We start from the raw sequence: 24,023 nt of genomic DNA on the forward strand, positions 1-24,023 counted from the left end.
CCCTGCAGCACCGCGGACAGCGCCGCCCGCAGCCTCGACGGGGGGGTCAGCTCTGCCCGGCGCCGTCTCCGCCTCCGCTTTCCCCCTCAACATCCGTCCGGAGGGTCCGGCTCCGCGCATCTGGGACGGGGGGACAGCGGCGTGTGGAACGGCCGCGGCTCCCTGGCGTCTTTGCGGCGGGGAGGGGGGCTCACATCTGGGGGAGGCACATCTGGGAGCATGGGAGGGAGGGGCCGGGCTCGGGGGGAGGACCGGGCTGAGCAGGCAGCGCCGGGCCCTCCCCTCCCACCGCCCCTTCCCCGCCCCTCCGCCGCGCACGGCGCCGCCGGGAGCCGGGAGCCGGGGGCCGGGGCCATGCGTGCCGGAGCCCCCGACGGCGCGGCGGCGTGCGCGGCGCTGCACCATGGCCGCTGAGAACGGCTCGGCGGCGGGCGGCGGCGCGGCCTGGGGGCTGCCCGGTGAGTCGCTGCTCGGGGGCTCCGTGTGCGGCGGGAGGGAAAGGAAAGGGGGGGGCAGGGCATCCCCGCGGCCCCCCCCCCCCCCCCCCCCCCCTCCCCGAGAGTCACTGAGAGATGGGGGGGCCGCATGGCTTCAGAGTGCATGGGGAGGGGGTGCGCACCCCGGAGAGGTAACACCCGGGCGCCCCAGGAATGGCGGGTGTCTCTCTGCCAACTTTCCCGCACTCCTGCGTCGCTCCGGGAACCCCGGCGTGCTCCGCGGATCAGAACCCCCGCATTTGGTTCGCCGCCCCGGCATGCGGGAGTCGTGCGGGGTTGCAGCTCTGCCAGGGCGCCGGGAAGAGATCTGGCACCCCCCTTCCCTGCTCCCATCCGAACCAGCACCGCTCCCGCGATCTGTGGTCCAAGGCGCCTCGGATCCTTCAGACCGCCTGGGAACCGGCCCTGTCAGCACCCTGCCACGGGCATAGGAGCACCCTGCATCCCTGGGGGATGTGGAGTGGGAGGGTATCTACTCCCCTGGTGCTTGCTTTCAGAAGGAGGTTTGCTTTCTGAGCAGGAAACTACCTTCACGCTTGCTGTGCTTCCCTCTATATTCCAGCAGGAGCAGCAGGGACGAGATCCCACATGTTTTGGACGCTGTCCCCATGCTGGACAAAACCCCGCTGGCCCCTTGGCCACCTCCCAGAACATGACTAGGCAGAAGTTCCCCACCTCTCCACAGAGCCCTTTGCTGGGTTGGGCACTGCAAGGGGGACAGCTCTTGCCCCCTCTCCCTCTAGGTGTGGGTCCCATTTGCCCTTTAGCCCTTGCTGGCCCTGCTGCACCTTCCCCGCTGGTAACAGCAGAGATGCCCCGTGCTCTCTGTTGGTCCATCATGGACAAGAGCCAGGCAGCCCCACCCCTCACCTCTCCCAAAATAACGGCATGGGCTTCAAATCAGGGAGCAGTTCTTGTCATTTTTTTGCATGAAAGTAATGCTGTAATGCTCTATGTGAAAGTCATGCTCTTCTGTCCCGCTCTCAACCCCTCTGTCTGTGTTACAGCCACATTTTCTAGCTGCTCTTTGCAAAGCCCAAGGCTAGGGAGATGCTTCCCAACCTGAGGAACAGCTAGCATTCCTCTGTGCCCAGCTGGCAAAGCTGTTGGGCTCCGCTTGGGCGTTTGTCATGGGTGCCTTGAGGTGACTTGGGCGGCTCAGCTTCTCCTGCCACTACTTGTGGGATGAGCAAAGGGGCTGGGAGGGCCGGTTCCCACCCAGTGGGGTGGCTGTTGATGTTTCTCAAGATGCTCAGATGCCAGGGTCCTAGAGCCCAGGATTTCCGTGAGGCACACCAGTGACAGCGCTCACGTTGAGATCCCAGGCGACTGCAAGATGCTTTTCGCTGTCACTACTGCTGGGCATCACCACCTGCTTCCTGATGCCTTGACTTCTGTGATCTGAGCACCTGCTGCTGCTCTCCAGCCTGGAGCAGGGCTCCATGAGGCATCCAGCAAAAAGCAGGGTGATTTCACCCAGATGGAGACCCTAAGAAATAGCGACCCATCCCCGTCACCCCTCAGCCGGGCTGGTGCCCAGCAGGCAGAGTCCCTGCGTAGGGATGGGAGCGGGGATCTGTCCCTGTGCACAGCAGCTCCCGGTTCCTGAGGGTTTGAAGCCAATGTGTCCTTGCTCAGAGCCAGCAGCAGGTTCCCAGGTCGGCTGCATGGAATGGCAGCGGCCTGGGGAATGACCTGGTGAGTAGGAAGCTGGCGGGAAGAGGAGGAGGAGGAGAAAGGCTACCGGTAAACACTGTTTGTTCAGTCACACAAGGGGCATACTCGCCTCAGTGGGTCAGTCTGTTTCTCTCATAGAAGAGGAATTAACTGAAATCATTAATTAATGCTGTGATCCAATTACTCTGAGTTTGCAGAAGGCGCATGGTTTGTCTCTCAAACTGTCCGCAGGAAGATGCTATTGATGTCAGGTTTTGTCATGGATGGGTTTGTTTGTTTGTTTGGGGTTTTTTAATTAAAATGACAAATATCTCCCCAGGAAATAAACCAACAACAGCAAAAAGGACAAAAACAGGGAATAAAAACAGTGAGATCAGGAGGAACGGCTGATGCAGAGCATCCCTAGCACACTGTGTCTGCTTGCCCTGCTGAGCCCCGGCCAGCAGCACCCACAGAGGTGAAGAGGGTTGGTGAGTGCCCCCCGAGGTGGCAGATGCAGCTCTGCAATAGCAAGAGGAGAGGGAAATGGAGCCTGTTTGCGAGGGGCTGCTGCTCTCTGCACAAACACAGCTCCTCTTCCCGCATGCACGTACGTGCAGCAGGAGTTTCATGTGCCCAAGATGACCCCTTCTCATTGGCATGGTAAATCATGGGCATCTTCTGGAGAAGTAGGGCTGTCCCTGAGCTGGTCTCTGCTCGGTCTGACATGGAGCTCTCCAGTAAGCCAAGGGAGGAGGTTTGCTTTGCATTTCAGCATCTGTTCTGGGCTCACTCTAAACCTGTGTGTCTAAAGGACGTGTTTCAGGGAGATGAAGGATGCAGGGTGTGGAAGTTTGGACCAGCTCATTCCCATCTACTTCCTCTCTCCTTTTCATCCCTTTCCCGGCATGCCCACTGACTGCTCTTTAGCTTGCCCTAGCACAGCACCCACCAGTGTGCCAGGCGCCAGTGGTGGTGCCAGGGACCTGAGCAGGGTTGAATCCTCCGGAAGCCGGAGCTTGGAGCCATGCCGAAGCCGTCCCTTTCCCGAGGGATTCAGGCCACCAGTCAGCAAACAGACACCAGTTCCTAGGAATGCTCACGTGCTCTTCTACCCCGGGTCCTAGGAGGCAGGGCAGTCAGGGTCTTGTCACCTAACTCATAATGGAGAAATGTGCCAGCCTTAACCCTCCCTGGGAGAGCACTGATTCCCACAACATCCCTTTAACCCTGTAGGCATGGGAAGGTCTCAGTTCATCCAGACGTTGGATGTACCAAGGTTGGCCGTTGTGCTGTGTTCAGACCAATTCATCTGCTGCAGCTTCAAGGAGTTTGGCATTTCCTGGACAAATGAATCTGGAGCCAGTGCTTCCCGGCAGCCTTTCCCACTGCACCAGTGCTTTGCTGCTGCAGAAGCATAGGATGTGTCTTGCCAACAGGTCCCCCCCTTGATATTTAGGGTTTTAGCAGCAGACACACAACCAGTCCCTGTCCCCCCCTGCAGACACTGGGGTATCCACACTCTGTGTGTGTGTTGGCATCCATCACCTTCCTTGTGGGTGGATGCACTGGTCCTCCTGGAAGTTGACTCTGGGCCAGGACAACATCATTTGGCCTGGCTTCAGGCCTTGATTTCCCTGGAACAGTGAGCATGAGCAAATGAGGGTCTGCTGGAGACGCTCTGCAGCCCAACCCCTCGTGTGCTGGGTGAAGCTGCTCACACCTTCACATTAGGGATGCTCCTGGGACCCTCCAGAGATGCCTTCAGCCCAGAGGCTGTGCTGCACGGAGGAGGAACTCCAACAAAGGCTTGGTTTATACCTTGTGAGATGTAAGTTAGCTGAGGAAATTACCTTCACAGCCTGTCCAAGCCTCCAAACGCAGTGGCTGCAGGCACTGAGCGTGGTCACTGACAATGCCCAAAACCATTGCTGGAGGTCCTGCGAATCAGAGCTGTGGGAGTGACACCATCCCTCTTGTCTTGCTGTGAGCCTGTCCCCATCAGCCCTGCATGGCCTGTGCAGTGTGGGCTTCAGTCCTGCTCAGTGCCCAAGGGTCTGCTCCCTTCCCACCCCAGCATTAGACAGCCTGAGCTGTGCTGGTGCAGAGGACCCGCACGCACCCCGGGTGCTGTTTCCGTAACTCAGAGAGTGAAGGACAGGGCCGTGGGGAACCACAGGGCTGTTTGCTTGTCTCCAAGAGCCTCGCAGAGGAGTTTCATCCCAGGGCAGCTGGCACAGGAGGAGCAGCAGCTGGAAGTTTGTCCTTTAAAGGCAGGACTCAGTGTAAACCATGGAGCTCCTCGGCCAGCGCTATCAAGGCTGCCTGCGCTCCTCTAGCCAAGAAAGCCAGGCAGAGAAGCAGCCCCCTGCTACCACAATTCCTATTAAATATAATGTATTTTATAGCACCTTGCAGCTTGGCAGAGGAGGCAGCAGGGACTGGCACCAGGTCCCTCAGCTGAAGGCATCTGGAGAAGAGGGGTGCGGGGTGATGTGCTGTCTGCAGGGCTCAGGCTCTTGGCAGAGCCGTTTTGTGTCAACCGGTTAAGGGGTTAACCTCTTTGGGCTCTTTAAGCAGAACCAGATTGATTCATCTGTGGGAAACTCCAGTTGTGCAACGCTGAGTCTGAAAACACCGCTCTGCAAACACCATGTCCCGGGCCCTCGTGGCCGCTCCTGGTCACGGGGCAGTTCTCCAGAGGCTCGCATGGCGCCTTGCTTCAGTGACCCCTCGATCCCAGACCTTCCCAATGCTGATGTGAGCTGGCCCCCCCACCCCGGCAGCACAGCGGGCTGGCTCTGCGCGGAAGGACAAGCATCCTTACGGGATCTTTGCATGACTGAGATGGGATGGAGCGTACCCGGCATCTCTCCATCTCTAGTGCCTTGGGGGTAGCTTGGATCCCTGCTCTGCTGGCAGTCACGTCATCTGCAGTCCAAATTAAAGCCAAAATAATGTGTGCGTGTGTGCAGAGAGGGATGGAGAGCAACAAAACCCTACTCACATCAGCCTCCGCCTGACAACAGGCGTGAGGTGCCTGGGCTTGGGGCTGCCTTTCTGCAGCAGTGTCTAGCACAGTCATCCCTAGGCTGCTTGCGGAGCTCAGATCGCCCACCATGGCCCATAAGTGATGTCCAACTCTTGAAACCCTCTGCTACCATGCGCAGCCACAGGCAGTGAGGTGCTAAACCCCTACCCAGTGCTGCAGGGAATTGGGATTAGCGTAGGGCCATGTCAGGCTGGGGACCACTATCCTGCGTCAGAGCTGCAGCCCGTGATGTTTTCCATCCCCAGCATGGTTCCTGCTCTCCCCATCAAGGAGCTGGTGGGAGCACCCAGTGAAGGCAGCAGGGAGAGGTTTGCAGGAGGTCTGTCCCTTTTGGAAGAGTTTCCTAGGGCTCTTCTGCGGGGTCAATGTGTAATCCCTCCCTGACAGCCAAAGTGATTCCCACTTCCTTCCTCTCCATCCCTCTCCTCCTCTGTTGTCCCTATGGATTAGGATTTCATACCTGCTCTCCTCCCCTGGCTCCCACACTTCCCATACTGCCTGCCCATGCCCTGGGCTCCCCTGCCCACCAGCTGCTGCAGTTCCTGTCCTTCACTCTGTCCCCTTGCTCAGGCACAACCTCCAACACTTGTGGTCTTGTGGCCAAGAGGGATCTAATATTTTCAGCTTCCTATTTCATTAGCATCCCAAAGCTTTCCTTCTGCTCTCTGTCCCCAGCACTAGGGCTCTGTCACATCCACATCCATCCAGCAGGGCCCTTGCCTGATTTATGCCCTTGGCTCAAGGCATCAGCTCTCTTTTCACTCACCCATTGCTCAGTTGGCTTATTCGTGCTCTCAAATCCCCGCAGAGCCTCATCCTGCTGTATGGGACAAGAGGCTGGCACCCAGGTAGGATGGTGGCATGGGAGACCAGGGACAGTGGCACGGTGAGGGGCTTCCCCGCAATGGGCTTCCCCAAAGAGGGTCTGAGTCCATCACCAGGCAAGGCCTGTCCTTGTCCCTAGGGCAGGGAGAGATGCACTTAGAAGCAACCAGATCTGGTGTCTTGCAACTCCCTGCCCTCTTGCTCCCCACCTTCTCCCGCAGGCATCTGATCCTGGCCACTAACCTCTCCCTGGGGAGAGCCCAGCTAATCCAGGCAGGCACTTGTGGCTGTAATCCTCTTGCTCCTTCGAGGGGAAGCTCTGCTAGCTGAGCCCAAAGCCCTTCCCTGTATGACCTGTAGCTGCAGTGGGGTTATTTCTGCTGTGCTGCCTTGAAACAGCTGGGTCCTATCAAAGCTTCAGCCCAGGGATATAAAAGAACGTGAGCATCTCTCAGAGGCAGAGAGTATTAATGCAGTAGATGAAGTGTGGCTCAGCTGAGAGCCAAGCACATTCCTGGCTCAATAGCATGGGCTGAGCTTTGTCACCAGCCCAAAGCTGCCCCCCTTTTGCTACCCACTGAAGCTGGTGTGAGTGTGGAAGCTGCGGGATGGGTACAGCAGGGTAAGGCTGGACATCCGCTTCAATCACATATGCTTGGCATGCTCACTATTAGTGTTCCCTAATAACTGATAGGTTATTTACTGGGCCTAATAATTGGGTGAGAGATGGTTAATCAGTGTCAGTGTGGCCAGCATGCTGGTTGGTTATGTATAGGAGTCGCTTTCAACCACTTAAACCCACTTTCTCACTGGTTTTCTTCTTGTTTGGTGATGCTGTGGGTCGATGGTGTGTAGCCCCTTATGATTCAGGGCATGTTAGGGGTACAGACAGCCGGTGGGGAGGCAGCTGTGGGATCCTGGGCTGAGCACTCCTTATGTGAGTGGCTTGTAAGCACTCGCTCTGACCCTTCGTGCAGCTGGGTGCATGCCACCATGGACGGGGTGCATCAGTTTTGCTCTGAAACCCAGCAGCAACCACCTAGTTTGAAGCAGCACGGGGGGGCTCCTGCCTTGCTCACAGTGATGGTCGGGTTGGCTGACTGCAACGCTCCCTTCTGGCCCCAGACACAGCAAATGTTCAACGCCTGATGCACAAACACGTGCTGAGCTTTGGAAAGTATCTCCAGCCCCTTTGCCTGCCCCCGACAACTGTCAGCTTCTGTGCCACTGAGCCCACTGCTGCTCTGGTAGCTCCAGGAAAAGCCATCAGAGACTCTCAGCTTGCTAGGACAGAGGAATTTGCTTTGTGTCATGAGAACCGGTTGAACAGCAGAGAAAGAAAGGAAGGAATTGTTTAATGGAAAAACAGAATGCCCAGATCCACCCTGTATGTTACTGCAAGACACAATTCCTCTGGTGTAATGGTTCAGATCTCCTCTGGAGCAGCATAATGACTTCAGAAGTCCATTGACTCTCTGTGCCAGCTCCAGAGGAAGCCCTGCCATCTCAGTGTAGTAAATCCCCCTGGACCCTCATCTCCTTCCTGCATTCCTGGTTGGCTTGTTCCTTCGTTGTTCCTGATGTGGAGGCATGGAGCAGTCTGGCACCAGGCAAAGCACACCCCGATGGGGCAAAGCCAGGCTAATCCCCCACCAGGCACAGGCCCTCTCCTCGATCCTCTCCCCATATATTGTATTTCTAAGGTGCCTGTTCCTGGTACCTTGCAGCATTATTTTCACACTCTGAGGGGTGTGAATCTGCCAACCTGAGCAATCCTTCGCTAGCTGAAAACTGGTGCTATGACTCAGGGACTAATTAATGGCTATTAGATAACGCAATTAGCGCTGAAATCTGTCACCCCTCTCCGAGTGTCCCTTCCCTTTGTGCGCAGGAGCCATAAACACAACTATCTGTTCCGCACCTCCTATCCCCCCCTCCCCTCGGGTTCAGGTTGCGGCTGCCCAAAGCGCCCTGCCCCACATCTCATCAGCAGTTCGACACGATGGAACTAATCCCATTAAGATGTTCACCCTCTTGGCGCTTAAAGGAAAGCCAAGACAAGCAGGGGGCCGGCAGCAGGGCTGAGGGCTGGCCCTGCTCTTTCCAGCAGCAACGGCAGAGCTGATGTGCCCTGACCCCGGCCCTGTGCACACAGTCAGAGCAGGGAGTGATGTGTGCCTTCCCCTGGAGATGTCCCTGGCAGCAGCTCGCACTCAGAAGCCTCTGTGAAAACGATGCTTTCTCTAATGCCATTCCTTCCCCTACGAGCATCTTCTTCCCCTGAGTGGTGCGAGCTTGGCTTCTGGTGGCAGTGCTTGCTGAGTGTGCCGGGTGCCGTGCACAGCCCTGCTCATTCCCATAGACCTCACTTCAAGCTGCATGTGGACCAGCCATGACTCTGCCCCTGCTCCCCCTGGCCCCGAGGATGAGGATGGGGATGGGATGGTGGCAGTGACAGAGCAGGGTGGTGGTGTGAGGGACAGGGGCCATGGAGGGGCTCAGGGAGGCTGTGCGGTACGGGAAGCAGAGGAAGGGGACACTGCGGCAGTAGGGCTGCTTGCTCCAGAAGCTCATCCCGTAGCTCGAGGTGCCACCATTGCATGGGTGTGTGTGAACACCAGCCTCTCCTGCTGCCTTCTCCATGCTGGTGGGGAGGGTGGCCATCTCCAGACATGCAGGGATGGGCAGGAGAGAGCAAGACTCTCTGTCCCATACAGGGTGAATGCTCAGCAGGTCACCCGATGGAGTGGTCCATGAAAGGGCTTTCTCCTTTCTAAGCTTGCGACGTGCTGCAAGGCTCTTTGAAGGTGCTGACAGGCTGAAGGCTTGCTGGAGTGACACATGAGGTGTGCAGCAAGGAAAGAACAGAAGCACTTCACTGTGCCCCCACACATCACCCTGTGACCGAGGAGGGGTGGGCAGAACTGGCTTTGATCACTGGCTCTTGAGCTGTCTCCTTGACCAACGGTGATGGCATCTCGGGCAGTGATGTGGTGGCATCTCAGGCTGCTGTGCCAAGCCCTGCTCAAAATAGGTGAAAACCAAACTGCAGCCTTTTTGTCTTGGATCTGTGGCTGCCTGTCCCTGTCTTCATCCGTAACGTGCAAGATGTTGGGTGAGAAGGGAAAAGTGTTTCCCTGTCTCGAGGACGTGCTTTGTGAGTGCTGCGGCAGCCACAGGAACCCTTAAACCAAAAGGTGCTATCAGTGGAGATTTATAAGCTCCTAATGGCTTCAATGGAGAGGAGAAAACCAGACATAAATTACAGCTGGAAGTCCTAAGGAAGGAGAAGGCTGGTGATGGAGTTTGTAGCTGGCTGGTGATGGAGTTTGTAGCTGGCTGGTGAGAGCAGGTCTGAGAGAGCACCCACTGCATGCCGCAGGCAAGGAATGGTGTGTGCAGGCTGAAAAGCCAATTGGTATCGGAGGTAGGGGCCTGAGTATCAGGAACCTTTCTGAAGTGGCCTCTGGGCTTTGACGAGGTTGCATCTCCTCCCTGGCTATGGTGCCAGCATGGATATGAGTGGACAAAGGGGAACGGAGACAGGGAAGATGATGTGGGACAAGGTCATGAGAGGATGGAGAAGAGGAATGTGCAGGGGAGAGAGATGAGCACTGCAGGGCACAGGAGAGGCATTTATCTGGGATACCCCAGGTCTGGAGAGGTCTCTGGGTGTCTGGGGGCTTCACAGCACTGGGAACAGTGCTGCAGCTGGTGTGAGAGTGGAGATGGAATCGCGCTAACAAGTGTGATTCCACTGCAGCACTGCAGCAATCTTGTGTGCTCTCTCTGTCCTCAGGCACATCCTGGGGCACAGGCAGAGCTGGGGCTGCCCAAGGGCTGTACCCCAACCTGGGTCCTCCATGCGTAACCGCCTGCACAACCTTGGTGTTCTCCATCGCAAAGGCAAACAGCAGGATCTATCCCCAGTGCCTATGCAGGCATGATCCATGGCTTGGTCAGCAGGTCCTAGACCTGATCCCAGCTCTGGACTGAGCTGCCTGCCCTGTTCAGTGCTGGGTGAGCTCAGAGGGTGTCAGGGACAGAAGAGAGATAGCAGGATGGAGAGAGCAGAAGACAGGGAAAGAGGAATGCCCAATAGGCTGTGGTATGGCAGAAAATAGCCAGTGTCGGAGGTGAGGGTGAGCTGTGTGCACGTCTTCCAGCTTGTTGTGTGTGTGTGGTCCGTATCTTCACATCCTTAACCACTGCCAATCCCCCTCCTACCTTCAGTCGGGACACTGCTTTATACTTGCCCTTCAGTGAAGGCTCATTTCCAAGTACCCGTTGAAGTCCTTCACCCTGCGGCTGCAGCTGCGTCTCAGCCCATCGCTTTCCAGCGTGACCTCTGGGTGGCATCCGAAGGCGAGTGAGAGCGGCCACGCCAGCGTTTTCCTCTTTCATTTCTGTGACCGGTTCCATGGAGTGGAATGAGATGGACTTTTCTTACTTGGGGCAACTGAGAGCACAAACCTCTGTCAAGGCTGATAATGAATTAAAGGCACTTAGATGAGGATGCTGGCTCACGAAGTGAAGTGGAAAAACTGAAACCCTCATTTTAGCAGAGATGAAGGAGAGGTTTCTTTTCAAGATTTTCAAGCTCTTCCTGGAAGAGCTGGGGTAGATGTCTGCTTGATTGCTAGCTTGTCTGATTGGTTTGATTAGCTGTTACAGGAATGACAGCTAAATCTCCCCATCTCACCAAAGCGAAGAATTTAAAACTCATTTCAATTGTACTGAAACCAACCCCCAAACTGCCACAATTACAGATTTCTAAGCCATCTTATACACTTGTCACCTCTTCTTGCATCCTTGGCAGGGTGCCTAGGAGGGGCGGCAGCACAAAACCCTTTCCTTCTCCCTTTATGCATCCTTTCCCCTTGTGTAGGAGCTGGGTGTGAAGCTGGGCAGTGCCACTGGGCTTCTTTGCCCCATCGGTATTTAGCATTTCTGAAGGGTTTCTTGCTTTCCAAAGCACTTCACGGGCCACGTGTACCAGGCTCAGAGGATAATGGTACAGATGCGTTTCCCCATCCCTCAAGCACTTCTTTCTGCTGTGTGTGTAAGCAAAGCCCAGCCGCTGCTGCAGCTGTAGCCTTGCTAATGCAGAAGCCGCTGTAAGAACTACGTTGGTTCCCCAGCTTTAGCATCACAGCAGCCCTGCTCCCATTTTCTCACACCTGCACCTCTTTAAAAAGCTGTTGTATTAAACCCTTGGCTGTTTGCTGATGGCAGAAATCTCCTACCCTCAGCACAAACAAGAAGCAAGGGCATTCCTTTTAAAGGACTTCACAAACACAAAGCCATCCCAAAGCCTGCCAAGCCTTGCTCTGGAGAGGCGTGCCTTAATGTTTACGCATTTAGCACGTCTGTATACATCTAGCATGTTTATACATTTAGCAAAATCAGCCTCAGGAGTCCCAGGTGTTTGGAGCCAGCACCGTTACCCAAGCCAGCTCGCAGAGACCTGCTGTGCCAAGTGCTCTGCTAGGCACTCTGGTGTGAACACCCAGCTCCTGCTGGGCTACCAGCAGCAGTGCCCATGGGGCAATGACCCAGGCACTGAGTGAAGCTGCTGAAGACACTGTCCTGGCTGTGGGGTGGTGGGGTTGGGATGCTCCGAGCAGCCAGGGTGAAGTGAAGCCCAGCAAGCTTTGGGGTCTGGGTAGAGTGGGTGAGGCAGGTCTGATGGGAAGCTCCTCTGTCCTGCACAGCTCCTCAAGCACCTTTGCTTCCCCCTCCTCTTCCAGGAAATTCCTCTTCATAGAATCACAACGGTTTTGGTTGGAAAGGACCTTGAGTTCATGCAGTTCCAGCCCCCTGCCGTGGGCAGGGACACCTCACACTAAACCATGTCACCCAAGGCTCTGTCCAACCTGGCCTTGAACACTGCCAGGGATGGAGCATTTACCACTTCTCTGCGCACCCTGTGCCAGCACCTCAGCATCATCACAGTAAAGAACTTCTTCCTTATATCCAATCTAAACTTCCCCTGTTTAAGTTTTAACCCATTCTCCTTTGTCCTATCACTACAGTCCCTGATGAAGAGTCCCTCTCCAGCATCCTTGTAGGCCCCCTTCAAATACTGGAAGGCAACAGATCAGTTTTGATGCATTGGGTTTTTATTTTTGAATGCCCATTCTCCTCTCACCTTGGGGGTTAACCGCAGGCATCTCAGTTTGGATGAAGTCGTTCCTTCTGCCTGTAATTCCTGCCGCCTTTCATTAATAATTGCATGTGTCAGGCTGAGATGCTGGCTCCACCACACACATCTCCATGGCTGGTGTGGCTGCAGCTGAAGTGTGATGTGGGACTGAGGGAAGAAACCAGTATATTCTGGCTTTGCTGGCTGACAGCACTGGTGCAGCCCTTTGCTCTCCCACATCTGCTGGGGCTGGGCTGTGGATCAGGCCAACCCAAATTAGAACCATAGAACCATCAAGTCCAACCATTCCCCAGCACTACCAAGGCCACCACTAAACCATTTCACTGAAGGCCTCATCCATGTGATTTATATTGACTTCCAGGGATGGTGACTCCACCACTGCCCTGGGCAGCCTGTCCCAATGCCTGAGCACCCTCTTGGTGAAGAAATGGTTCCTAATATCCAATTAAACCTCCTTGTGTATCTTGAGGCTGTTTCCTCTTCTTTTACCCAGTTTCACCCTTGTTTGGGTTTTCAGCATCTGCCTCTGTGCAGCATTGCCTCTTTGTCAAGGCTACCTCTGTTGGGAAGGTTGGTGCCCACCATTAAGATACCTTGGGACTCACATGAACTGATTGTGCTGAAGCTGTAATATAACTTGTTTTTTTCCCTGTCCCAGATTTCATCTTCCAGAAGGAGCTGTTTGCTGCCAGAGACACAGGTGAGCTGAGAGGACCATGGCATGGGCTTTGTGGGTGCTCTGGGAGTGCTGGGGGCACACCATAAGCCTGCTCTTGTCCCTGGGGCAGGGCACTGGCTCCGTGCTGCGCTATCCTAGCAGCAAGTGCTGTACATCACCACTCTGCTCCACATCCCCCCCTCCTCCAGCACGAGCTGGCAGATGTCACATTCTCCCTTTCTGTCCCCACTCCCCTTGCAGACCCCATGCACAACTTCTCTGCTCAGCCCTGGCAGGCGAAGATGGCCAACCTGACCTACGACAACTTCACCCTGGGCAACCACTCCGAGGTGGCCATCCAGCCTCCCACCAACTACAAGACGGTGGAGCTGATTTTCATCGCCACGGTCACTGGCTCGCTCAGCCTCGTCACGGTGGTGGGGAACATCCTGGTGATGCTGTCCATCAAGGTGAACCGCCAGCTCCAGACTGTCAACAACTACTTCCTCTTCAGCCTGGCCTGTGCAGACCTCATCATCGGGGTCTTCTCCATGAACCTCTACACGGTCTACATCATCAAAGGCTACTGGCCACTGGGGGCTGTGGTGTGTGACCTGTGGCTGGCCCTGGACTACGTGGTGAGCAATGCCTCTGTCATGAACTTGCTCATCATCAGCTTTGACCGGTACTTCTGTGTCACCAAGCCCCTGACGTACCCAGCCAGGAGGACCACCAAGATGGCAGGGCTAATGATCGCGTTCGCGTGGGTATTGTCCTTCGTTCTCTGGGCCCCTGCCATCTTGTTCTGGCAGTTCATTGTGGGCAAGAGGACAGTCCCTGAGAGGGAATGCTATATCCAGTTCCTCTCCAACCCGGCGGTGACCTTCGGCACAGCCATCGCTGCTTTCTACCTGCCTGTAGTCATCATGACAGTGCTGTACATCCACATCTCCCTGGCCAGCAGGAGCAGGGTGGGGAGGCACAAGCCTGAAAGCAGGAAAGATAGGAAGGGCAGGTCCCTCAGCTTCTTCAAGGCCCCCCTGATCAAACAGAACAACAATAACTCCCCCAAGAGGGCCACGGAGGTGAAGGAGGAGGTGAGGAACGGCAAAGTGGACGACCAGACTTCGGCACAGACAGAGGGCACCGGCCATCAGGAGGAAAAGGAGACATCCAACGAGTCCAGCACCGTCAGCATGACCCAGACCACGAAAGACAAGCCCACAGCAGAGATCCTGCCAGCGGCACAAAGTCAGAGCCCGTCCCACCGCCGGACGAACCCGACCTCCAAGTGGTCCAAGATTAAGATCGTCACCAAGCAGAGCGGGTCTGAATGTGTCACTGCCATCGAGATTGTCCCTGGGAAGGGAGGAGCCTCTGACCGCAATTCCCTGGCCAACAGCCGCCCGGCCAACGTCGCCAGGAAGTTTGCCAGCATCGCCAGGAGCCAGGTACGGAAGAAGAGGCAGATGGCAGCCCGGGAGAAGAAGGTCACCCGCACCATATTTGCCATCCTGCTGGCCTTCATGGTCACGTGGACTCCATATAATGTGATGGTCCTCATCAACACCTTCTGCGAGACCTGCGTACCCGAGACAGTGTGGTCCATCGGCTACTGGCTCTGCTATGTCAACAGCACCATCAACCCAGCCTGCTACGCCCTCTGCAATGCCACGTTCAAGAAAACCTTCAAGCACCTTCTCCTGTGCCAGTACAGGAACATTGGCACAGCCAGATAAACTGGCACTCAGGGACCACTCTTCAGTAAGGTGATGGAAGCCCTTCCCTTTGCCTCCTTTGCCAGGGGGTGTGCTCTGCTCCCCACTCACAACAGTGCAGACTGTGCAGTGATTGCAGATGATGCTCTTCATCCAGTGCTGACAAAGGTCCAAGCTGCAGCTCCTTCCAGTCACACTGGGCCTGGGGACTAGCTTGGGGAGCCAGCAGGAAAGCAGAAGGCAAGAGGAGGAGATGTGGTCACCAGGAGCTCTCCCCAGCACCCTGCTCTTGAGAGGTTGGCCAAATGGCATCGGTGTTTGTCCTAAGACTGGATGCCTTTTCTCCCCCCTGGATGACCCTCTCCAGGACATCAGAGCTTGTCTGCATGCAGACGGCCTAACGCTGGATGCTTTCAATAGGCTTTTAAACCCTTTATTACCCAAGAAATGACAAGCAACCAGGGCCAAACATTTGCCAGCATCTTGGATCAGGCTGGCTCGGGCATGGACACAGAGTCCTGCTGGCCCAGCCAGGCCCTCTCCCAAGGCAATCAAGATTGCACCCTACCAGATGCGGCAAGCTCCTTCCTTTCCCTTGAGAGATACCATCGTACATCCTCACCCAGGGACTGTGGGGAAAATTGTTCCCTGGGCTTCGTCTCTGCTCTTCCCTTCATGCCCTTTCTGCCCTCAGCCAGCAATTGGCTGAACAACAGACAGATAAACCAAGCATCTCACTCCTGGTGAGGAGTGTGAAACCCACTCTCTTCCTTCAACAATGGAAACAGCTGCAAAGCAAAGCAGTGGTGTGGTGCAGGACTTCTCTTCACAGCCCTGGGGGAAGGAGGCCCTTGAGAAGTGGGCAGCAGCGACTGAAAGAAACTCCTTGGGAGGGATGTGGGGTCAGGGAGAGGAGCTGCAATGTGGTCAAGGTGCCCTGTGTCTCATCAGGGCCAGGAGCAAGCCCCAGCTCTCCCCATGGTGGCTGTTGGAGGCCTGATGCACAGCTTTGGGGTGGTCCCCAGCCCCACAGGCTGAACCCAAGAGAGGCAAAAGGAGCTTGCTGCCGAGCTTTGTAAATGGACATAACCCCATTGTCGGTGTTGTGGTGGAGCCCTCAGCATGCGGGCTTCATCCAGCACCCCCAGCCCCATCCCACCGCTGTGCGCAGCCCAGGGATGCTCCTCAGCCTTTCCCAAAGCCGGGTCTCCACGAGCCTCAGTGAACACGGCCGGGTGCAGGTGAGGGATGGGACGGGGCCACGCTGACACTGGCAAACCCTGTGTCCCTATGTCCTTGCCGTCCCCATGCCAGGGCGATGCTGTGCAGCGCAGAGGGGCACCCCGCCACTGCCTTTAGCACCAGTCACATAGCCGTGCCCAGAGCGCCTGCTGGGCTTTGGGGTCTGGGTGTTTTAAACTGTTAAAAACCACAGCCCAGCCCACCCTGATAAATAAAGACCTTGGACCAGAACCCAGCGGCCACGACGTGAGGAGTGAATGAGTCGTTACCTGGTTGAGCCTTCCCAATGTCACCCACTGGTGACATCTCCTGCGGTGCATGGTTGGCAGCCCCATCCTTAATGCTGAGATGGAGTGGGGATATCTCTAAGTGGTTGAGACAAGGCCATAACGTCTGACCGTGTGCCTTCTCCAGGACCATGTGTGTGTGGCACCCAAGCCACGGGCACAGGGACTTCACTGCTGGTCCCGGTGGCATTGACAGAGCTGAGGTTTGCTGTGCTGGGTTTCCAGCCCAGCAGCACCTTGTGGGGATGACCGCTGGGTTCTGATACTTCTTGTAAAAGGTTTTTATTGGAAAAGAAAACAAGCCCCGTTTTCCAAAAGAATGAGAGTTCCCACCCAGCGCTGGTGGTAGTGCATTGAGGCAAGAGGGGCCACAGCCCTGGTATGGATACACAAGGTTTTAGGTGATGGAGAACAGGGATGCGGGAGTTCTTGGGACAGTGGCTTTGCTTTCCCCAGCTGCTGCAGGGAAGTTGTGCCCTGGCTGAAGGAATGTGGGAAGAAGCCACCCTGAGCCAAGAGCAGTCCTCATGTGAGTGAGGGCCATGAGTGATGGGATAACTTGGGCATCCCCAGCCCTTCCCTCCTGCACTGGTATCCAGTGGAGAAGCGAGGAGGCTCCTGGGTGCCAAAGGATGCGCTCTAGGCCTCATTTGTGCCAGAGGGTGAAAAGATGTGTGTTCCCATCCCAGCTCTCCGGGCGCATCCCAGTTAACATCAACATCAGCTGAGAAAAGCCGAATGGGATGGCACCAGCAGAGGGGCAGCCACTCCTGTGGGGTGGGTGGGTTTGCTCTCTACAACACTAGTGATCAAAACAAGGCATCTCAGTGAAAGAGGAGGTCATGGGAAGGAGGAGAAGAGGAGGAGGAGGAAGACTGGAGCGTGGGCTGGCTGCAGCTGGGTGTCCAGCCCTGTAGGCACCTTGTCGAGGGGCCGATGAGGATGCTGGCTTCCCGCTCTAGTCCTTCCCCTTGCCCTTCTTTGCTGCATCCAAGAAGCACAGGAAACAAGAGTTAGTGCCTGCTGGCAGCTCACTGCTCTCCTGAGTGCTGCTGTGACAGCGCAGCCCTGCAGGCAGCCTCCCCCCGCCATGCAAAGCCCCACTGAGGAGAGGGTGAGATCCCTGTCCCACCGAAGCCAACAGTGACTTGTGGTGGGACCAGGGGTTTTCCTAGCAGCACCTGCATCCCATCCAGCCAGCAGCTGGACTTTGAGGATGTCACATGTGCTGATGCACGGGGCAGAGCATCCTGCATGATCCCACACACCCCCAGCCCAATGGGCTATGCTACCCCTGGAGAGCCCTGGCCTGTGGTCCCAGCAGGACCATTCCGGGGACAGGAGCGGTGGGGGCTCACCTTTGGTCTTCGACTTAATCTTGGACGAGCAGGGCTTGGTCACGTAGACGATCTCCTCACACTGGGCATTGTACAGGGCTTTCTTCAGGATGCCAGAGCGAGTCTTCACACCCGTCTGAGCACTACACCCGCCCCAGCTCTCAAACTTGTACTTGCAGTCGGCTGGAAGAGAGGAGAGAGGTGTCAGAGTCAAACAGGACCCGGTGTGAGCGTGCCCAGGGCGGTCCCACGCACCCACCTCCAAACTTCTTCTTCCAGTTGCAGGGGATCTTGCACTTGAGCTTCTTGCTCTCGTCCTTGCACGTCCCCTCGCGATAGCCCAGCCCGCAGTCCTTGCTGTTGGGGACGCAGGGTCCCCAGCGCCAGTCCTCGCACTTGGACACATCCTTCTTCACCTTCTCTGTGGGGGGAGACAGGGCGGGTGCTCGCTGCAGGGACACGGCAGCGTGTCCCAGGGTGGCCCCCATGACACCAGCCCCCCGCTGCCCCTCACCTTTCTTGTTCTTGCCGGCCTCGGTGGTGGCAGCCAGCAGCATCAGTGCCAGGAGGAGGAGGAGGCTCCGGACCTGCATCCTGCCTGGGGAGAGGGATTGGAGGGGTTGGGGTGCAATGTGGCAGTGAAGGGGTACAGCGGGCTGCAGGCAGCCTGCATGGCAGCTGCCTCCATGTATACACGTGTACAACCCCATGCTCTGCTTGCTTCCACCCATTAGACCATGTGTACTATTTACCATGGAATGGTTTGGATTGGAAGGAACCTTAAGGATCATCTAGTTCTAAACCCCCTGCCCTGGGCAGGGACACCTTCCACTAGAGCAGGGTGCTCCAAGCCCCATCCAACCCGGTCTTGAACACTGCCAGGGATGGGGCAGCCACAGCTTTTCTGGGCACCCTGTGCCAGAGGATCAGCACCCTCACAGGGAAGAGCTTCTTGCTGTCTGATCTCTGGCAGGTTAAAGCCATTCCCTTGTTCTGTCCCTACAGGCCCCTGTAAAAAGCCCTTCTCCGCATTTCCTGTAGCCCCTTCAGGCACTGGAGCTGCTCTCAGGTCTCCCCTTAAGGAGCCTTCTCTTCTCCAGGCTGAACCAGCCCAGCTCTCTCAGCCTGGCTCCACGGAAGAGGTGCTCCAGCCCTCGGAGCATCTTCACAGTTGTGTATCTATCTCTGCAACTGCCTCCAGCCAGGGAGCTGCTGAGCTGGGAGCTTGTTCCCATTCCTGGAGCCCCACATTGCCCTCTATGGCTGAAATGCTCTCCATGGGGATCCCCACACAACCGCCTTCCTCCCTGGGTCCTTTACCCAGCACTCAACAGGCTGCCACCCCACACCAACGAGCCCCGGTGCCAGGAGAGCACCACTGCCATAGTACCTTTCTCCTAAGGAATCCAAGGAGGGAAGAAGAAAGCCCAGGAAACCCCAACCTGCTGCCGTGAGGGTCTGAGAGCTGAACCAGCAGGTTAAACACCAAAGGTCTAAGTCCTCACAGTGTTAGAGCTGGGTGGAGAGATGGAGTGGGAGCGCTGCGCCCACTGCTGGCACCGCAGCTGGCAGCACAGCACCCGTGCATGCAGGGGGCTGTGTGTGTTGCATGTGTGCAGCCGTGTGCAGGACGAGGATGAGGGTGCACACATGCAAGGATGCAGCTCCTGGAGCTCTGTCCTTGGGCCAGAGGACGGCTCCCCTCTGGCTCCCACCAGGAGCACCTGCAGGCCACTGCTGCCAGCCCTGGGGTCCCAGCTCTTGCTCCCAACAGGAGTGCAGACGTGTAGGGCCAGTGAATCAAGTCTGGTGACCTCTTCCCTGCTCCCCTAGAGCCTTTGCAATGACATCCATTATCTTACAGCAGCAAATTCATCATACGTGCCCTGGCTCCGTGATGTGCTTGGTGGGACCAGGCTGCAGAAGTCAGGCTGCACCATGTGCCCCAGGGGACATGAGCGCAGGGAAGAAGCTGGGGTCAGCTCCCTGCCCCCAGGCTCCCCAGGCAGTGAGCTGGAGCTCCCCACATTATTCAGGCTCCAGCGCACTCACCTTTCATGCATGGGCCGCGGTGAAGCTGCCGCTTGGCTCTGCATTGAACTGTCACAGGGAATTACACAGCCCGGCTGGCTGAAGGCACAGCAGAGGGGGTGAGAGCTGCCTTCCCCCTCGCCCAGCCGGGCCCGGAGCCGTCCTGCTGAGCACGACATGGCTCAGCCTCTTCCCACCCTGCTGCCTTCCAAGGGGGCAAGAGCTCACCTGCAGACTGCAAGGCTGGGGCTGAGCTGAGTTAGGGGCACTCCTGTCCCACATCCTGCAGCAGCTTGTATGAGGCAGCATGTCTGACACCCGCACTAATCACAGCATCCCTAATTTCAGGTGCTCTGTAAACTTCTTCCATCCTTTGCTGCAGAGCAAGGATGCACCCACCTCCACGCCCAGTGCCTTCCAGCTCAGGTCCTGTGGATGCAGCTCATCCCTGGGTACCAGCATAGATACCGTGGGGCCCTGCCTATGTGTACACTGGGATGTGGGAATGGGGGCTCTGAGGGACAGCCCAGCTCCAACCCCAGGCACTGCTGGTTTTGCTCCCTGTCTCTGCCCAGCTCATGTTCCACAGGCAAAGGTTTGCAGGGACCCTGAGCTCACCCTAAAGCATTTATAAGGAGTGCAGTTTTCCAACTGGTTTTCCAAACAAACAGCCTTATCCCCTCTTTGCTGGTGGAAAAAGAGCTGTTCCTGGCCAGGCTGCCAGCGCCTTCAGGCATGTTCACACAGCCCAGCTCCTCCCGCATCCCTGCGGGGCCCTGGCTCCTCTCCTGCAGATCCTGGCAAGTTCTCACACTGCCTTGGCCTCTCCCAGGAATAGGCTGCACAAGCGGAGCAGCCTGGAGCCTGGCCACACCATGGCAGTCCCCATTTCCCTTTCCCACTCCCCTCCTCTACCTGCCCTGGGTTTGAATAACCTAGGATCACCTCTATATAGAAAAAGAGATCGACTGGCAATGCTGAAGCAGGTCCCAAATGCCCATCACTGTAATGGGAGAGCCTGGACCCCTCTCCGGACACTGCTCAGGGCCAGGCTGTGCCGTTGCAAGTCTTTCTCTTAGCAGGGGCCACACCATCCTGTCCCCTCGCTGCTGCCCCTATGCTCTCTATGGAGAGGGGCCATTGCTATGCAGGCAGTCCTTTGGCAGCCCCTCTTCCAGCTGGCTCTGACAGAGACCCAGCTCTCGGGGAGACCATGAGTCGGGGTACCCAGTGCCCCAACAGCAGGAACTTCCCTCCTGCGAGGGGAGGGGAGTCTGAGCTTCTCCCCCTGAGCCAAGGCGTTAGCATGAACGGGAGGTGCTGGGGAGATGCTCCAGGGGAAAGGGGCTTGCTCTGCGTTCTGCCTGTGCGCGCTGGGGCAGGCGCTGTGCCCTGAACCCCGTACAGACCCTTCCCCCCGACGGGCTCCCCGGGCTCCGGCAGGGGCATCTCCCACCACCTGAGCCCTCTCCCAATGGATGTGGGGTACCCTCAAGGGTGAGGGCTGCTATCCCAGGCCACTGCCTGCTCTCCAGGAGTCCTGCTTCAATCCAAAACTCCTTCCTGCGCCTCCAGCCACTTTCCTGGTACCCCGGGACTCCTGCCCCAAATCCTCCCCAGCCAGAACCATATCCCACACCCCGGCAAATCCCTTTTTCCCCACCCGGGAACCCTTTCTCATGGATTTCTACCCCGGGGAACGGAGCCGGAGGTCGCCGCTCGCCTTAACCGGAGGCGCCCATCCCCGTGGCGTCGGGCGGGCGCGGGGGCTTGGGGTGAGGGTCGGACCCCGCGCAGCCGGGGTGCCCACACTCACCTGCGGTGCGATGTGCGGAGCTTTGCGCGGTGCGGAGCTGCTGCCTTTGTGTGGCGGCCGCGTGCGGAGCCCCCGCGCAGCGCACAGCGGCCCCTGACGTCGGGCTCGGCTGGCAGCAAAAAGGTGATTTTTTAGCCCAAAACTTCCCGCAAGCTCCTCCTCTTGCACATGAGGCACAAAAGGCCGGCGGAGGGGCGGCCCCGGGGGGCTGGGCCGGCCCTGCTCAGCCGGTGAGTGTGGGGCTCACGTCCCGTGTCCCCCGGCCCCGGTTTACCTTCCCCTTGTGTTTGTCTCCAGCCCGCACCCGCGGCGGGGTCCCCAGCATCACCGGGTGGCTGGAGGGGTGCAAGAGGAGCAGCAGAGCAGGGACACCCACCGGGGCGCTCCCGGGGCTGGGTGGAGTGAAGGGAACCACCCCGTGTCTCCACCAGCTCCGTGGATGCCTCCCCTCCCTCCCCATCAAAGCCACAGGCATTGATGGTCCTTCTGCCCTTTTCACCCTTGTTTGCTCCAATGCCCCCTGTGAGAGCAGGTACCAGCTCAGCACCCAAAGCAGTGCATCACTTTCATGCTGGTCCAGTGCATCCACAGCCCCATCCCTGGTGACCTGCTAGTCCCCAGCTCAGCCGTGCTGCTGCCCTTGGTCCATCCAGCAGCACGGGATCAGGCTGGTTGGGGATGAAAGGACCTTGCAGATGTAACTGCTCCCTTCCCCTCTTCCCCCCCATTTTCTTAGGTGAGGAGAAGCAGGGAGCAAGCCAACTCTCTCCTGGAGTTACCAGCCAGAAAGATGAGTGCTGTGGCAGAAGAATGGGGCTGTGGTGGGGAACAGAGCCATTTTTCCACCCCTCACACTGGAAGGAGGCTGCTGAGAGCAGGGCAGCCACAGGTGGGGTGGGGGCTGGTTTTTATGAGCTGCTTCACAACCAGGAATTGCTTTCCAAGAGATTCCCGCATTTAACTCACACCGTGCTGGAAGTTTCCTAGACATCTGCAGAGGTTTTGAGGAGGGCTGGCAACCACGGGGTCATGTCGTGTCCCCTGCATGATGTACACACAGCAGTGGGTGTTGCGGGCTTTGGACATGCTGGGCTGCACAGGGTGCAGAAGTGGATCCTGGATGGGTAGCAAAGCCAGTAGCCCCATCGCTGGGCCTTTAAACCAAAGCTGAAGCAAGCTGCTGAGACAAACTTCAGGGTCAAAAAGAAGCCCAGGTGTGCTGCTTTTGGCTGGGGTTCAGTAGCATCAGGTTTGCAAGTCTGAGTTACGGGGTTGTGATGAGCAAAGCAGGGCCTCGTGGAGCTGTGGGATAGGTATGGGGCGAATGCTGCTGCTTTTTTTCCACCACCCTGGGCAGGAGCCAGAGACCCCGCTGCGGTCCCCAGTGCAGAGCAGCACAAGGTATGGGGAAGCCCTGTGTAGACTTTCCCTCTTTCCTTCATCTCCATCCATTCCCATTCTCCTCCTGTTGCCTCCCCAGGCTGGGGAGCAGGACATAGGTGCTGGCTGCATTGGAGTGCAGAGATGCATTGGTGCACATTGCTCTCTGCAGGGGTTGTGCTTGGTTCCTTTGCGCTCTTTCTGAGGGATGGAGGGGGGAACGGCTCCTTCCCCAGCTCAAACAAGCAGCAGAAAGCTGTGTTTGCAGAAAGGGGCCTCATACCGACAGAAAGAGGAAGGAGGGAGCGTGACCAACCCAGGTGCCTTTCCCTGCCATGGCTTAATTTAAGCTTTTTACCTCTCAAACCATCACAAGATAATTCATGGCATGTCAGCTCCACATTTTCCACCTCCAGGCAAAGCCTGGTCCTTGGGGCACTGCTAGTGCACGGGGACAAGCTGCGCATGAGGCGGACAGCACACTTTTGCCTTGTTCAGACTTGCAGAGGCAGGCGAGGGGCAGGTAATCATTAACAGGGCCAACTGCTGTCATCCCAGCTCCGTTTACTGGGGCTGGGCTTGCACCTTTCCCATCCTCCATGTGTACACTCCATACACTCCCAGATGCGTTTCCATCCCACGGGAAGCCAGACAGTCCTGGGACACCTGGCTGAAAGAGGCGATGCTGAGGCATTCAGGGAGAAGGGCAGCGCTCTCCCCGGCAGGTACCGCCCCTTTCCCAACACCCCTCATCACAGCGATCCCATCCTGGGGCTGCTTCTCTCCCCCACCACACATCTGACACAGGGGCAGCCGGAAAGCACTCACTGCCATGGTTACTGATGGTCCTCTCCGCTGAGACACGGGCCAAGAGCCAACACAACGGGGTCTGGGCACTGAAGCGGAGAGGGCCCCCCCTCTCAGTCGCACGTACACCAGTTCCTGGGCAGCAGCCCAGCGGGGCCAGGACAATTTGGTGTGCCTGACACCCGCCGCAGGCCCCCACTGTGAGCGCTGGGCAGGAGCTGAAAGGCTGAAGCTGATGAAAGGGAGGTGCAGGGGGTGGAAGGGACAGCAGGGGAAGGAGGCTGCTGCTCCGGGTGGAGAGGGGGCAGCCGGAGCAGCAGGCAGGCTGCCAAGCTGCCCTCAGGAATCCGAGCTTAAGGTACGAGTGTAGCTCCCCATCAGCCACCGTGTGCGCCTCTGCTCCCGCACCAGCCAGAGTGATTGACTCCCTTTTATAAAGGAAACGCTGTAGGAGAGGTGGTGTTGGCTGCAGTCATCCATAGGAGTCGGGGGCTGGAAGTGTCCCTAATCCCCTGCTTTTGTAATCTGAGAGTGGAGCAATGGGGATACTG

The 24,023-nt window shown here is 57.3% G+C and overlaps 2 protein-coding genes across 2 annotated transcripts; one reads left to right on the top strand and one right to left on the bottom strand.

The window, feature by feature from the left end:
* Nucleotides 1–326: 326 nt before the first annotated feature.
* CHRM4 (cholinergic receptor muscarinic 4) lies at nt 327–16,045 on the top strand. Its single transcript, XM_061462246.1, has 3 exons — nt 327–458; nt 12,855–12,896; nt 13,116–16,045. The coding sequence occupies exons 1-3, from the start codon at nt 404–406 to the stop codon at nt 14,591–14,593; spliced, it is 1,575 nt and encodes a 524-aa protein (XP_061318230.1). The 5' UTR covers nt 327–403; the 3' UTR covers nt 14,594–16,045.
* A 322-nt stretch (nt 16,046–16,367) lies between these two features.
* Nucleotides 16,368–21,437, bottom strand: MDK (midkine). The gene is made up of 5 exons (XM_061462247.1): nt 21,286–21,437; nt 17,953–18,036; nt 17,698–17,859; nt 17,460–17,621; nt 16,368–17,085 (listed from the first exon to the last, which is right to left on the bottom strand). The coding sequence occupies exons 2-5, from the start codon at nt 18,029–18,031 to the stop codon at nt 17,060–17,062; spliced, it is 429 nt and encodes a 142-aa protein (XP_061318231.1). The 5' UTR covers nt 18,032–18,036; nt 21,286–21,437; the 3' UTR covers nt 16,368–17,059.
* Nucleotides 21,438–24,023: the final 2,586 nt, after the last annotated feature.

The sequence above is a fragment of the Pezoporus flaviventris genome, unplaced genomic scaffold (genome assembly GCF_033815535.1).
Source record: "Pezoporus flaviventris isolate CSIRO_AGI_PZ_B2104156 unplaced genomic scaffold, CSIRO_AGI_Pfla_v1 ptg000035l, whole genome shotgun sequence".
NCBI classification, from domain to species: domain Eukaryota; kingdom Metazoa; phylum Chordata; class Aves; order Psittaciformes; family Psittacidae; genus Pezoporus; species Pezoporus flaviventris.

Bases quoted from the DNA above. Each gene is read 5' to 3' on its own strand.
- MDK (XM_061462247.1), bottom strand. From the start codon at position 18,031: ATGCAGGTCCGGAGCCTCCTCCTCCTCCTGGCACTGATGCTGCTGGCT. The intron at 17,860-17,952 runs GTGAGGGGCAGC...CTCCCCCCACAG, and splicing joins GGCCGGCAAGAACAAGAAAG to AGAAGGTGAAGAAGGATGTG. The intron at 17,622-17,697 runs GTGGGTGCGTGG...CCTCTCTTCCAG, and splicing joins CTGGAAGAAGAAGTTTGGAG to CCGACTGCAAGTACAAGTTT.
- CHRM4 (XM_061462246.1), top strand. From the start codon at position 404: ATGGCCGCTGAGAACGGCTCGGCGGCGGGCGGCGGCGCGGCCTGGGGG. The intron at 459-12,854 runs GTGAGTCGCTGC...TCCCTGTCCCAG, and splicing joins CGCGGCCTGGGGGCTGCCCG to ATTTCATCTTCCAGAAGGAG. The intron at 12,897-13,115 runs GTGAGCTGAGAG...CTCCCCTTGCAG, and splicing joins GTTTGCTGCCAGAGACACAG to ACCCCATGCACAACTTCTCT.